Raw genomic sequence first — 14,449 nt, 5'->3', positions numbered from 1 at the left:
CTCTCGGGTGAGGTACAAATACTGTAGCTTCAGACATAACAAGTTCAATCAAGTCAAAACTCATCAATACCGCAAATCCAATTTGACAAACTCAAGCAAACCCAACGGTAGTCGTTAATAAACGCGCAGTGTTGTATTACATGTATTAAATTCATTAAAAAGTACATCAAAATTCAAAAAAAGCCCCCACTTTCTTAACAGGGAGGAAACTTTGTGGGTAGCTCTCCCCTTGGAGTCCCTCCTCTGCTCCCACCTTCGCCTCCTCTGCTGGGATTGCCTGTCGGACCATGGCGCTTCAATCGGGACGTTTGGCTGTATACGTGGCGTTTAATTGTGTTATTCTCGCACTGTTTAGTTTTACCTCAACGGCTTGGGCAGGAGGCAGCCCCAATGTTATGTCACTTCTGCAGCCGTATGATTTTCTGTATTACAGCGGGGTCCGCGCATATTTTAGTGGGGAGTGGGGCAAAGCTGCAGAGCTGCTGGAGAAATCCATCGTGACCAGGGAATCACTGTTCGGGGTCCGCAGGCAGTGTTATGACGACTGTATGGCAGCAGGGACAGAGGCTCTGAAGAAACTGGGTAAGCTGGGCGGTAATATAAATTATATCAGATCAATTACTGGTAATATGATGATCTGTCTGAACAATGCGCCTGAATGGTGCTGTAGAAGCTCATTAACAGTCAGTAACATGTTAATTACATTAAACTGCATTAATAAATTAGCTATATAACACTGGTGTAGACCAGTTTTGTCCCTGCTGACTAATATTGGCATATCAGCAAAAAAATTGGCCAATAAAGATAATCTGTGACACAGTTTTGGGCGACTTGGATGTTTCAAAACTGTGTAGAGTTAAAGCTAATTTGCTTCAATGGAACAAAAAAACACAGACTAAGTGTCGGTGTCTGAATCAGCTGTCAGCCAGTCTTTTTATTTTATATCCTGGTATTAATGTCATCAGTGCATCATGCAACATATTAGAACAGATTTTGTGAAATTCAATTATTCTTTTAGCTTCTCACAACTGACATAATTACACTTGCTAGATCACAAACACACCCTCAGGGATGAACCTGAAGGGCTATGTCAGGAGGGGCATCTGCTGTGAGAAATAAGGGAGCAGTCACTAGTACCTTCTTCCATACAACCTGCTGAATGTTTTCAAACCTGCCAACTTTAAGGAAAGGCCAGAAATGACTGACCTACTCAGTGAATATGTAAAGTAGAGCATTCATGGATTCATGCAGACGAAATAGTGATGTGTACCTATGCTCTGAAGAGAAGAGGAGTAGAGGTAGTAAAGGTAGATGAGTTTAAATATCTGGGGTATCCAAAGCGACAAACAGTACACAAGGGAGAGGTGAAGAAGGGAATGCAGGCAGGGTGGAGTGGGTGGAGACGAGTTAGAGAGGCATGGTTGAGATGGTTTGGACATACGCACAGGCGACATAGTGGCTATATATATTGCAAGGTAAGAAAAAAAGAGGAAGGCCACAGCAGAGGTTCATTGTGGTGAAGGAGGCCATGCAGATGGTGGATAATAGGGAAAGAGTGAGATGGAGGCAGGGGATTCATTGTGGTCAGCCCTAAAGGGAACGGCTAAAAGAAGAAAAAGATTGGACCTATCATGTAGCCAGACAGATAGCTTTGAGTCTGTGTTAATTACTAGTTGGAAACTAGATTTTATGAAGTTACTGGCAGCTTCACTCTCACTTCTCGGTGTCTAAATGCGTAGCTAAAGAACAATGTGACCTCAAGAGCTCAAAGAATGTGTGAGATAAGCTTTTTTGTGTTTTGTTGTGGATTGATTGCAGTTCTAGAACTCAAAATTTATAAAATATATGCCACAGGCTGGGACCTTATCATTTTTTCAATGGTGTGTGTGTTGTTAGACTCTGAACACGGGACTATGTGGGACCTCTGGGCCTTGGACTGGGTGCAGCAAAAAGCTGAGTGTTTGAGGTTCTGCATTGGACGCTCTGTCACACATGTTGGACAGCTTCCTGTTTCTGCTGATATAGAATACGAGTTTGGCACTCGCAACCCTTATAACTTTCTGCAAGTCACCTACTACAAGGTAAGCCATTCTTTACACAGCCGTAAGGAGCTGCTGCATAATAAAGCTCCTAAATTGTCATTACTTCTACCAGTACTGTGCTCCAAATTGTCATTTAGAGGAAAGCACCTGTCAGTATTGTCTGCAGCCATAATTATAGTTCAGCTCACAGCTGCATAAATAATCACAGCAACACCCTTATTGGTCTGTAACAAACTTCATTCAGTCTCTCATTTTCCTCCACATCAGCTGGAAAAGTTGCAGAGGGCGGCATCGGCAGCTCACACCTACTTCGTGGCCAACCCCTCTCACCTGGAGATGAGAAACAACATCGAGAAGTACAGACGGATGGAAGGCGTGACCGAGGAAGATTTTCAGGACAGAGAGAGTCACAATGAGAAACACTGGGTGAGGAGGGAAGAGTAATGGGGCATACAGTGTAAGTGGGAAGAAACTGGGTTGCACTGCTTAGAAAAATCAGTCAAATCTGAATAAATGTACTGTCTGACCCATTCAGAATCAGCTGATTCTTCAGCATTTTGGAGCCCTCATACCTTCATAAGCACAGAGGAGAGACACATGACATTTCTATGTCTTAAAAAGACATTTAAAAAAACTGAAGGCTGTCTTACATCCACTCTAAATGTTGCAATTTAAAGCAAAAATGTTGTGATTACCTTAAAAAATTATCTTAATTCAACAGAAATTCTAAAAAGCTGCTTCATTGTCATAAAATCTGTAGGCGAAGATAAAGAACACTTATCTAAAGAGGCTTAATGGTTAGGTTAACAGTATTTGTCAGCACTAGTCAAACATATTGCCTTACCTTCCACCTTCTTTCACAGCTGCTAGTGTTGCTATTGTCCAACTATAAGCAGATAGCACGAAAGACCAAACTACTTATCTTTTTGAAGCACTTTAAGTCCTCTGGAATGAACCAATAGTTCTCAGTTTTAGTTTCTAAAAAGCATAAAAGCTTTGATTCACTAGTTAAGCAGTGGAAGAGTTTTTGCCCTTGCTAACTACGTAGTTAATGATAGCCGATATGCAGACAGGTTTAAAGGCTTTGAACAAACATATCAGACTTTTCTTTAACTGATTGATCCTAACTAAGCCATAGCTAGTCCTCTAATAGTCCTCACTCTGATGTAAGTTCATAACTCAACTGCTAATGAAGTGCGTTCAAACAGAATGGTTTTAGAGACGTCACTGTGGAGAGTCAGACGTGGCCTGAGGGACTGAATTTCTCTGTCTCACTCTCACCTTCACTTGTCTGTTTTCTAGCCGTGCAATCCAGATGTGAGGTGTCTGCCTCTGCCTCTCATTTTCACTATCCAGCCACACGTGTTATATCACGATTAGGCATAAATGCTGCCTGTAATGACATGCACATATCTCAAAAGTAAAAATGTACTTCATCATCAAACGCTAGCCTTTAGCTTTGGGTAACACTTAACAATAAGGATTGTAATAATCAGTGTGTAAACCACCTATAATTCAATAGCATCTCATCGTTATTGATAAGTGTGTGTTTTATAAACGGTTAATCTTTTTCTCCTCAGGTAAATGTTTGTTAATGCTGCTGTAAGGATTACTTAGAGGAGCACTGAGAATACTTTTGCACAGCAATTTTAAAATAGTTATATTTAAAAGTGTTATATTTCTTAAACACTATGATATAAAACAATACACAACTCATTAGGTTTTGTTTTTTTTAATTAGCAAGCAAATGGTGACTGTGTTATTTCTCTGTGTTAATCTCTGTCTCTGTGTCACTGACTTCAGGTCCTGTATGATGCTGCACTGCAGCTCGAGGCTAACTCTGAATGGAAGCAAGCAGCAGAGAAATGGAAAGCTTGTGTGAATGAAACCCTGCGGCAGACAGAGGAGTGCAGGGTGCAGTGTGAAGTCGCTTCCCAACGGCTGCCTGAGGACAGGGGAGTTGACAGCGTTGACGGCGTGTTTGAAAAGGCAGCAGGTAAGAAGCAGGCAGAAGTTTTGAGCCAGACAGAAAGAGACCAGAAAGAGCCAAATGTCACCAGTTTTTGTTTTCTGTCCAGCCCTGTCCCTCTCCCTGCTCTCATGCCGACAGTCATGCGTGACTCAAGTGGCCACACGACCTGGAAGGATTTCTGCTCAGGAGGACTTCCTGCCAACACAGCTTGAGCATCTGCACATCGCACAGTTTAAAGGTCTGATTTTTTAGGTCAATGTGAAGGTCACACACGTGATTTTATTATTCATCTTAAGACTGATGCACTACTTTGCATTACTTTGCATCCTCGATTCCCGGCAGCTGGTGACATAAGCGGGGCGTTGCAGATGCTTCGCTCTCTCCTGCTGTTTTACCCCTCTGACAAGGACTCCTTAGACAACCTGCAGCTCTACCATGAGACACTAGGGGGAGACACAGAGTCACAGAGCACACAGCCTGCTCAGGTACCATTCAAACCACTCAAGGTTCATTATATTGAAATGACCACAGTGGTGTAAAAACGTAAAAAGTCATAAATCCAATAAAGTAATCCAAGTAATTTAAATGAGAAATACATTTTTTCTCTTCTCTTGTTCAGTTATTTCAAGCATTAAGTTTCAAATTCATCTTTAAAGTCATGTTTAAGCACAGATTTGTGTGTTTTTTGTCACACAGGAGATTGTCAGATACATCAACCACTCCTTGCAGGAGAAGAAGCTGTTGTATTTTGGTATGGAGAACCTCGACTTCACTTTCACAGATCCAGTAAGTACTGATGCCAAATGTGCAGTGCAGTGACAAGAGAGCCAGCTATAAAGCATTTCTTTGCTGAGATTCTTCATCACCCTCTGTGCAGGATCTTTGGACTCCAGAAGAAGTTGTACCTGAATCATTGAGGGAGATCTGGAGGTAAAAAAGAAATCAAAGGTGAATCTGTCACTAGTGGAAACTAATGAAACAGAAAACTCCATCTGTATCTTTTGTGTTTTACTGTTAGAGCTGAAAAAGAGAAAATAAATGAGAAAATGAAAGTGGGCGAGCAGCAAGAGGAAGTGGATGACAGTGGGTTTTTTGCAGGTGAGAGACTGTATTTTCCCTATGCTATGTGTCTTCAGCCTTTTCTACCTAGGGCATCATGGGAGGAGCTCCTCGTCACCTTAATTACACTTCAGCTAGCTTAAAACAAGGAAACACGAGTGTATCCATGACAGACATGCCTGTTTATCTGGCATGTAACCATTAACATCCATCTATCCATTAACAAGTGAAATAATGAATAACATCCACACGTACCTACAGGCCTGTAGGGTTGTGAGTAAGGATAAACAGATTATAACAGCTCACACATCTTATGTATGTGAAAATAGAGGATCATTTAAATGTAGTGTGTCACTGTTTCCTGGCATCTCTGTTAAAGATGACACACTAGAAGACATTCTACTCTTTATATTACACTGCTTAGACTTTTCTAAAATATAAAACAGGGAAGGAGTCACTTATAGTCAAGTGGAGATTAACCTGTCTGCTGCTATGGCCATCAGGGAAAGTCACCAAAAAGTCACAAGCTTTGTGGGTTTTGTTCAATATTGTGGAAACTATTACAAAGAAATTGAAGCGGCAGTTTATACCGAGAAACAGAGTTTTGTCTTATTTGCTTGAATAATTTATCAGTTTCACACAGAGGAAAACGAGGCGTGAAGTGACACAGTTTCTATGGATCTACTGAAACCTGAAGACCAAACAGACCAGTGCCTGAAATAAAAGTAAAATCAAAAAGAATACATTCAGTTTGTTGGGATCTGGTCGCCTCATTACACGCTGTTGTTATAGAAGCAAAGATTTTCCATTTGGCAGCTTCTGCGACTTCATATCACCAAAAACACAGTCGTATCACCATCTTCTGGTGACCCACTTACTGTCTTATACTTTCTTATTTGTCCTCTCTGCAGGAGGTCCGGTGCCTCGGGTGGGCGTGACTATCACAATGGATGACGAGATGCTGAATGGCACCAATCGAGTCGTCCTGGATGGAGTCATGACGGAGAAGGAGTGTGACAGAATACTGCAGTTAGCATCAGTAAGTTCAATCAGTTTTTTTAACGCATGCATGTGAAAACCCCTAACTTACACATTTACATGGTCTCTCATAGGTGGCAGGATCTCTTGGAGATGGTTATCGAGGACGGCGGTCTCCACACACTCCTCATGAGACGTTTGAAGGTCTGACTGTCCTCAGGGCGGTGAAGGTGGGTGGAAATGATGTAACTGAAGCAGGTCTACGAGCATCTCGTGACCCTCACTGCTGTTTCTTCCTCAGTTGGCTCAGGAAGGCCTGGTGAACCAATCAGATGCCAAGCTGTTACATGAGCTGGGTGAGAGAGTGCGAACCGTGCTGCACTCCTACTTCAGGAGCCCCTCAGGACTTTTCATCACTTTCACACACCTGGTCTGTCGCACTGCTGTCACAGGTAAAACCAACAGTACTCAATACTAGGATAATTGGAACAGGTTCTCTAATGTGTACCCAAATCATCCACTCTATTCTTACTTCATTACTTAAAGTTAAATGTGTTATTTTGTTCTTGTTCTGTTTTTTCTTTTTAAATCAGAGGATCAGAAGGGCAGGCTGGACCTCTCTCACCCCGTCCACGTTGACAACTGTCTCCTCGAGCCGGAAACCAAGCAGTGTTGGAAGGAACCACCAGCTTTCACACACAGAGACCTCAGGTACTGAAAAAACATCTCTTCGTGGATTAATAATAAATTTGGGCTCACACTTGCTCCATAAATAATTTTAGAAGATGTTCTCAAGCCATTTTATTCCAGCAAATATCCACGAACAGAATGTTTTAATACGCCTTTACTGGTAAAATGTCACTTAGATATCATCAGCTTATAACAGTGAGAGAATGGTACATGTCATCGTTGCCAGAACAAAGCTGTCACAAACTGAACAAAGAACTCTGTGATCCAGAGACTTGTGTCTGCTCAGAATAGTTTTCTGAGAAACACCTTTAGCTGCTTGAGGAATGTGACATTTTCAAATCATTATATAGAAGATGTGAACATCGACGTTGTTTCTCCATTTCACAGCCATAAGCTACATTTGGGAGTGTTACAATATTAGTATTAGAAAATGAAGTCAACTTTTTGAAGCTCTCCTTAGCAAATAATCAAAGGAAAGCTAAAACATAGCATGCTTGTATCTGCAACTAATTTTGCTGTTTAAACAATGATGTATCCCGAGATACTGGTGCTCAAAAACTGATTACAGAAAAATATCTTGCTGTGTCTGAAGAGGACAGGTGGGAACATTTCTTAGATGTTGCTGATTTTATAGGGAATTACCTAAAAAGCATTCGTTTGCACTGCAAGTCTTAAACAGTGTTTCAGGGGAACAATTGTGGCAAATATCAAAACAACCAGAGCACCTGTCGTCACTGATAAATAGTTTTGTTCTGTTGTTATGGGGAAATAATGACACCTTAGAGCTACGTGAACCGATGGAGGTGGAGGGAGAGCAGAGAAAACACTGCTCTACAACACAATTACTCCATAAATAAATGCAACTGAAAACTGAACGTGACACTTAAAGTTGGTGTCAGTCTAAGGAAAAAAACGTTAATAATTGGAGACTGAAATGGCTTAGTTACATTTTGAGCTGAATTTTTGGCAAAAAAAAGGCCCAAATGGTTGTAGGTGGTAGTGTTTCAATGTTTCTGCTTTGACCAAAGGAAGGAAATATGTAATTGTTGCAAGTTCTGTTTGTCTGTCTGTTTGTTTGTTAGCACTTTAGTGTCCACAGTTTTCAAGATATCATTTTCAGATTTTATGAGATGGTTATGAGGTGGATGGAGGTGGGCTGTCTGAGTGCTCCTGTTATGAAATGTAACTGTCAGTTTTAACATTTTGTGACATTATTGAATTGAATTTTAGTCAGTGGCAAATCACAACAACCGTCACCTCAAGATGCTTTATATTGAAAGTTAAAGATCCTACAACAAAACAGAGAAACCCCAACAAGATGACCCCCTAGGAGCAAGCACTTGGTGACAGTAGGAAGGAAAAACTCCCTTTTAACAGGAAGAAACCTTCAGAAGAACCAGCCTGTTACAGATTAATTGTTTCTATTTCACATTTTAAAACTTTAACCCTGGATTTGACCTTCCTTGTGGCAGGAAATCTGCAGTGCTGCAAAGTAAAGTTACATTTCTTTTTATTTCAGGGGTAATGAATTTATTTTATTTTTTTGGACAATTTTCTTATCTAAATGTTATATTATTTTTGCATGATTGATTAAACTGACATTTCTCCATGGCACAGAATCTCACCTAGACGCAACATCTTCACCTGCCTGTTTCTTCATCGTATAGTAAACAATGAAGAAATATTAAGTGGCCAATAAATGGATGAAGAAATGAGAAGTTTTAGTGAGAAATTAAAACGGTCCACATAGGTGTGAAATTTAAAAATAAATAAATGGGATTAAAATGTAAAGTGGAATTAGCAGGACTACATAACAGTGTAATAACAAACTATAATAATCAAATGACTGTGCGTGCATTTATGCTCAGATTTCAGCCTAATTCTTACACAGCAGGTTACTTTTACAACTGAATGACAAACATCTCTCTGTCTCACAGCGCCATCCTCTACCTGAATGACAACTTTGATGGCGGAGAGTTGTTCTTCACTAACAGAGATGCCAAGACCGTAACGGTAAGTCATTCTAATCTTTTTATTACTATTTTAAGTCTTTAATTAATATATTTGTTGGAGCTGGTAAACTTGTCTTCTGTGCCTTCAGGCTCGAGTGAAACCCAGCTGTGGTCGACTGGTGGGCTTCTCCTCGGGTCCGGTAAATCCTCACGGTGTTACCGCGGTGACCAGAGGCCGGCGGTGCGCCCTGGCCCTCTGGTTCACAAAGGAGAAGCTCTACAGGGACAGGGTGAGCTTTATGACAGCACAGAGCTGCCATGACCTCCTTCTCCTCCTCCTCAGGTCTGGCCGGTCACCTGCAGGCGTGTGGTTGATGATGTCATGATACCGGTGTTGGATAACATGAGCAGCTGGGGCACAATGCAAATCTTGTGGCTGTTTGCATGTTTTCCTATTTACTGTGCCTGGTCTGTGGTGATGCCATGACATTGTCTTTTAGGTTTATCATAAATGCAATCATTTTTCATGCCCCTGACAATTTATAAACCAAAACATGTTTAGTTCTTTTAATAAGCTGTGATTTTCTGCAGCGAGGGAGTGCATCCTCATCAGTGATAATAACAGAGATGTAAGGAGCTGCGCTGAAGAGCTGCTGTCGAGCCAAAGAGACTATCGAAACGACTCAGTTTACATAACTTTTAGCATCACGTAGATAAAAGAAAATCTAAATTTACATGTAGAAACACACTTTGCTTAGATGAACAGGGGGTTTTCAGCTCCAGCCTTACATTATCTGCTTGGCTACATTTTCATTAAAGTTTTGGTTATGCAAGCAAAGTTTCATTAACTTAGTTTATCCCGCATTGGTCATTGTTTGCCCTGTGGGCTCGTGTTGAGCAAATGAAGCTCACTCTAACAGAGGAGAATCTCTTTTACAGAAAAATTGTCCTGAGAGTGCAAGAAGAGAAGTTGAAATTATTCCAACAAAGATGAATGTTCCTCCCAAACTTTAGTTTTATGTCACTGTGACTGCAGGAAGTCAATATTTGAGCTGCATTTTGGTTCTCTTCCTCAGGAGCGAGAGGAGGCAGAGGCCGTGTGGGCTGCAGATGGACACAGTGTGGTGAAAACGGACGAGGAGAAGGAGGGAGGTGCCACCACTAGCCGTAACGCTCGGAGCCAAGTGACAAAGGAGAAGAAGCGAGAGAGAGGCAGGGTGACGGGGGGCAAGGATGAGCTGTGAGGGCCAGAATGAGCCCACACTCCATCATTTACCCACACGTTCACCCTCTTCATGTTGCTGCCTGGTGGTGTACAGTTTGCATCTGTGTATATACTGTATTTATACTGTATATGATGAGGGTATATGAGAGAAATAATGTCCTGTCGTCCCTCTAATGTCAATCACTGCCCTAAAAACCAAAGAGAATAAAAAAAGTCGTAAATGTGACTCTGTACAGGTGTATCGTGGGTATTGTATGCCAAATGCATGCAAGTGCTGAACAGAGAGCGCATTAGATGATGTGAAAACAGGTCTGTGTAATCTATTAGGTGATTACTGCACACCCTCTTTAACACCCTGCTGATAAAAACAATTAAAAATAAACAAAAAGAAGGTTAAAGTTTATTTAGTCTGTTAGACAAAGATAGGATGATAAGATAGGAACCACACAGCAGCAGGAACCTGTGAACACAGTGACGCTGTCCAGAAACTATCGTTTGAGGCAGTAAAAGAGGGAGAAAAGGACCAGAGACAGACAGCGAGAGGTGTGGAGGGAGGGGAAAAAAAGATAGAAATAGAGAGATTACTGTTAATCCCTCATAAATGAGTGCATTTGTTTATGAAGCTTAAAAACATCTCCCATTTAGAATATGGAATAGTAATCCGGGAGAGATGATTTAATCATTCACATCCAGCGCAGTGACACTCGACCACCTTCTCCCATCTTATCCTCCCCATTACAACCAGAGCCTCCACTCAGCCCCCCTCCTCTGCTTTCATCTTGTGCATTAGGTGCCGACTTAAGTACCATTCATGGCCCATATTAACACTCTTACTCCCCCCTGTGTTATAATCCCCTGCTGCTGGAATTGGGTCGGTGGGCCCTTTTTAATGCAGCCTTGGGTTTAACCTCTTCCCTCCCTCTCACATTGAGACCACGTAGCGCCCAAAACACCTCCGCATTAATCTTCACTTAAGTAGTAGTTAGTCACTAAAAAGCATTTTATGCATAATGCATTTTAATGCTTTTTAAAGGCACATTAAAGATCACAGCCGTCTAATGATACCTGCGTATACAAACGAGAAATGTACACATCAAATTTCTATGTTTTTACATGAGCAGCAGAAATTATGTAAGGCTCAGCCGCATAGTTATAAAACTGGTGTTATTATAATTAAGTGCTGTGTGTAGTGAGTAGCAGACAGGATACTCATCTCCTATATCACATTTCCTACTATTTGTGATTATGACCCTAACCTCCTATTGGTTGCCTGATGATGATGTCTGGCCTTGGTGCCTTACGTAATTTTGAAGAGTAGAGTAAACAGAAATAATAAGATTCCAGTTTTTATTTTACATTCCTGTTTATAGGGGTAGCCTGTATCAAAAGTTAAAAGAACAGCAGCAGAGATGCAACATTTCAACACACAAACTGCTTACATACAGTTAGAACAAGAAACTGTACTCTGTTTACAGCAGCTTACTGTTACTGTTGAACCCTTCAGGGTAGTTGCACCATCAGACACAGTCTAAGGTGAAAAGTCTTCGCAGTCATTTGAGTTTGCTTGGAAAGTGGAAGGAGATTTTTTCTCCTCGACTCCCCTGCAGACGGCTCAGAAAATCAACTTTGAGTTGAACCCAGAACCTTGTTGCTGTGAGACGACCTCGTCTGCTAATCTCTGCATCAAAACACTGCCAGTTTACACACGAATACTGAAAGAAACTTGTCAGAAAAACGAATGCTCGTCATTTTAATGTAAACAGTAAAACCTTGAAATATCAGTCAAATTATACCCACACCTGACTGACAGATGTTTTTGTCTAAGCACAAACCGCCTGCTGAGAGTGCACAGATATTGCTTGGGAACATATGCAAGGTGAATATACACCCACTCACTTGCTATTTCATTTTCAAGTTCATCTTGCTAGTATCGGGTTGGATCCTCTTTCACCTTTAGAGCCGTCTTAATGCTTCACGGCACAGATTCAACAAGATGCTGAAAACATTCCTCAGATATTTTTCACCATATTCACATAATAGCATCACACGATTGCTACAGATTTGTTAGCTGCAAATCCATGATGCAAATCTCCTGTTCCACCACATCCCAAAGGTGCTCTATGGGACTGAGATCTGGTGATTGTGGAGGCTATTTGAGTACAAGTGAACTCATTGTCAAGAAACCAGTTTGTGAGGATTTGAGCAAAATGGCACATTATAAAGGGAAGGATATGGTCAGGAACAGTTCACAACTTGGCTGTGGTGTTTCAGTGATCCACACCTGGTAATAAAGTCCCCCCACACACACACACACACACACTGTTACACCACCAGCAGCCTGAGCAGCTGTTACAAGGCAGAATGAAACAATGCTTTCGTGTTGTGTCAAATTTTGACCCCACCACTCAAACACCACAGCAGAAATTGGGACTCATCAAACCAAGCAATGCTTTTTTAATTTCCCGTTGTCTAATTTTGGTGATCCTATGTGAATTGTAGTCTCGGTTTTCTGTTCTTAGCCAGCAGAAGTGACTGATGATCTACTTTGTAGCACCAACAACTATGCTGTGCTCAAAGTCATTTAAATCAGCTTTCTGCTCCATTTTGATACTGGGTTTGAACTTCAGTAAGGGTCGTCTAGACCATAATGAGTTATAAAAACATCAGCAGTCTAACAACATGTTTGTGTCTGACACATTTGTCATTTAATCCACTCACTCCTCCCACAGATCAAATGTTCAGAGATCTCTTTCAGCGTGTGCAAAGTAAACAAAACAAACTCTCCTCTTCTTGTTTTTATTGTGCTGTGCAGGGACCGAGTGCAGTGAAATTTTCATCTCACTCGGGGAGGGATGCTCACCTTTTCTGCTTTCAGTTCAGTCGGTTTAACATCAGTAGTAAATGTAATAAAATCATAGAAGATTATAAGACTTTACAAACCACTTTGAGAGTTTTCCTTGTAGTAGAGCGCGGCATTGTTAGTCTTTAAATAGTAACCCATAATCGGACACTCTTTCTGTCTTTATCCCGCCCTGTTTCTGTGCCTCTGCTAACAAATCCCTTGTTTTGCTCTTTGTTTTTTCTCTCTGTTTCACTCGCCGTTTCACAGCCTGTGCTTCCCTGACTCCATTTCTCCAAATCAAGGGTCAGCACCACTGCCGTTACCACAATCCAGCGAGCAAAGGTCAACGCTTTTAAACTGCAGAGCTCAATTTAGCCGCGCTGAATCACAGAATGAAGCCAGGAAGCACACAGCAAAGGCTTTTCTGCTCCAAACACAGATATGTTCACAAATGTGCAAACAAGGGATTCGTATTGTCTGATGGCGTTCAACTGTCCGAATCCGTGTCAACAAGGGTTTGCCTGGAAAGTAGCAATGTGATATCTGGGCTACTTGTTCTATATTGGAACAAGTAGGATTTAATTTGTTCATGGGCAGGATTTTATGTTATATTTTCTAATTATTCTTTGCAACTAAGTGAAGTGTGTTTTAGAGAAAGAGCATTAAACAAGGTCTTAGACTGGGATGTTTTGCATGTTGTCACTGTGTACTTGTAAACACCCCTAAGCAAATTTGTTTTAGGACTAGTTTAGGATTTGAATGTGTTCTTCTTGTTCAGAGGACACTCGGTATTTGACACAAATTTCAAGGAGAAGTTACAGACACTGCAGTACAATAGCGCTGCCATACATTTTTCATGAACATACTTCAGCTACAGAAAGTAACTCTCAATAAAGTGACTCTCCTGATCCATGTGAAAACCTCAGTGGGAGAAAGGAATGGGAGCTCCCTTTAATAATGCAGTTGGGATTCAGCACCTGATTCGGTGACTTTCTCCCAGGCCTTTTGGGTCAAACGCAGTCTGTTCTCGTCGATCCGGCTCTCTGCCTAACAATGCAATGTCATGATCGTGAGTGCAAGCTGCGTTGTTTCGTAACTAACACAGGTGATTTACTCTGTTAGATAATGTGCAAAAGCTGTGGAGTGGCACATCAACAGATGAGTGACAACAGAAACCTCTAAATTTAGATGTGTGGGCAGAACTCGAGCAAACCGAAGGGATATTGTGGCTCTTTATCTCTACCTTTAGATGACAAAGAACATAGGAGACAGCTATAGTGGCGCACGCTCTACACACTGTCAGGAAATGCCCATGGTTGTTGGTCTGCTTGTGTGTAAGAATCATCCATTCCCCTTAATCCTGCAGTTATTCTTGCTTTATCATTGTAGCCAGTCTGATCCCTACACTGCCAATCTCCCCCTCTGCCCATACACTTTCTAATATTAGCTTCACCTCAGGTTTACAAAACACAAACCCTCCTGTCAGTCATAGATCTTTTGAAAACTATCTCAGCACCATAAAAAGCCATGTTCCCAGGTCCTCTATTTATCCTCTTCTCCCTCCCCTCCACGATTTCCATCTCTTAGTCTTTTGACTTGGATTCACCCCGGCTCATGTCTTGTGACCCTACAGACATGCTCTGCACCTTGTTTGGTTTCACCCACTGTTTCTTCTCCCTTTCTGTCTAT

At 41.5% G+C, this 14,449-nt stretch overlaps 1 protein-coding gene across 1 annotated transcript; it reads left to right on the top strand.

The window, feature by feature from the left end:
- The first annotated feature begins 241 nt into the window (after positions 1-241).
- On the top strand, positions 242-10,144 carry p3h3 (prolyl 3-hydroxylase 3). The gene is made up of 16 exons (XM_004550823.3): positions 242-582; positions 1,897-2,081; positions 2,310-2,468; positions 3,846-4,038; positions 4,121-4,252; positions 4,357-4,499; positions 4,711-4,800; positions 4,892-4,944; positions 5,033-5,112; positions 5,985-6,112; positions 6,186-6,281; positions 6,353-6,503; positions 6,645-6,762; positions 8,679-8,754; positions 8,843-8,983; positions 9,770-10,144. Exons 1-16 carry the CDS (start codon positions 288-290, stop codon positions 9,935-9,937), a joined length of 2,208 nt encoding a protein of 735 aa, XP_004550880.3. The 5' UTR covers positions 242-287; the 3' UTR covers positions 9,938-10,144.
- Positions 10,145-14,449: the final 4,305 nt, after the last annotated feature.

The sequence above is a fragment of the Maylandia zebra genome, linkage group LG11, assembly GCF_041146795.1.
Source record: "Maylandia zebra isolate NMK-2024a linkage group LG11, Mzebra_GT3a, whole genome shotgun sequence".
In the NCBI taxonomy this organism is placed as follows: domain Eukaryota; kingdom Metazoa; phylum Chordata; class Actinopteri; order Cichliformes; family Cichlidae; genus Maylandia; species Maylandia zebra.
This window is presented reverse-complemented; position numbering and strand designations above follow the sequence as displayed.

What these genes read in the sequence shown, in the direction of transcription:
- p3h3 (XM_004550823.3), top strand. Translation starts at nt 288, where the DNA reads ATGGCGCTTCAATCGGGACGTTTGGCTGTATACGTGGCGTTTAATTGT. An exon ending in CTGTCCTCAGGGCGGTGAAG is followed by an intron (nt 6,282 to 6,352) that starts GTGGGTGGAAAT and finishes TTTCTTCCTCAG; the next exon opens with TTGGCTCAGGAAGGCCTGGT. An exon ending in CTGTCGCACTGCTGTCACAG is followed by an intron (nt 6,504 to 6,644) that starts GTAAAACCAACA and finishes TTTTTAAATCAG; the next exon opens with AGGATCAGAAGGGCAGGCTG.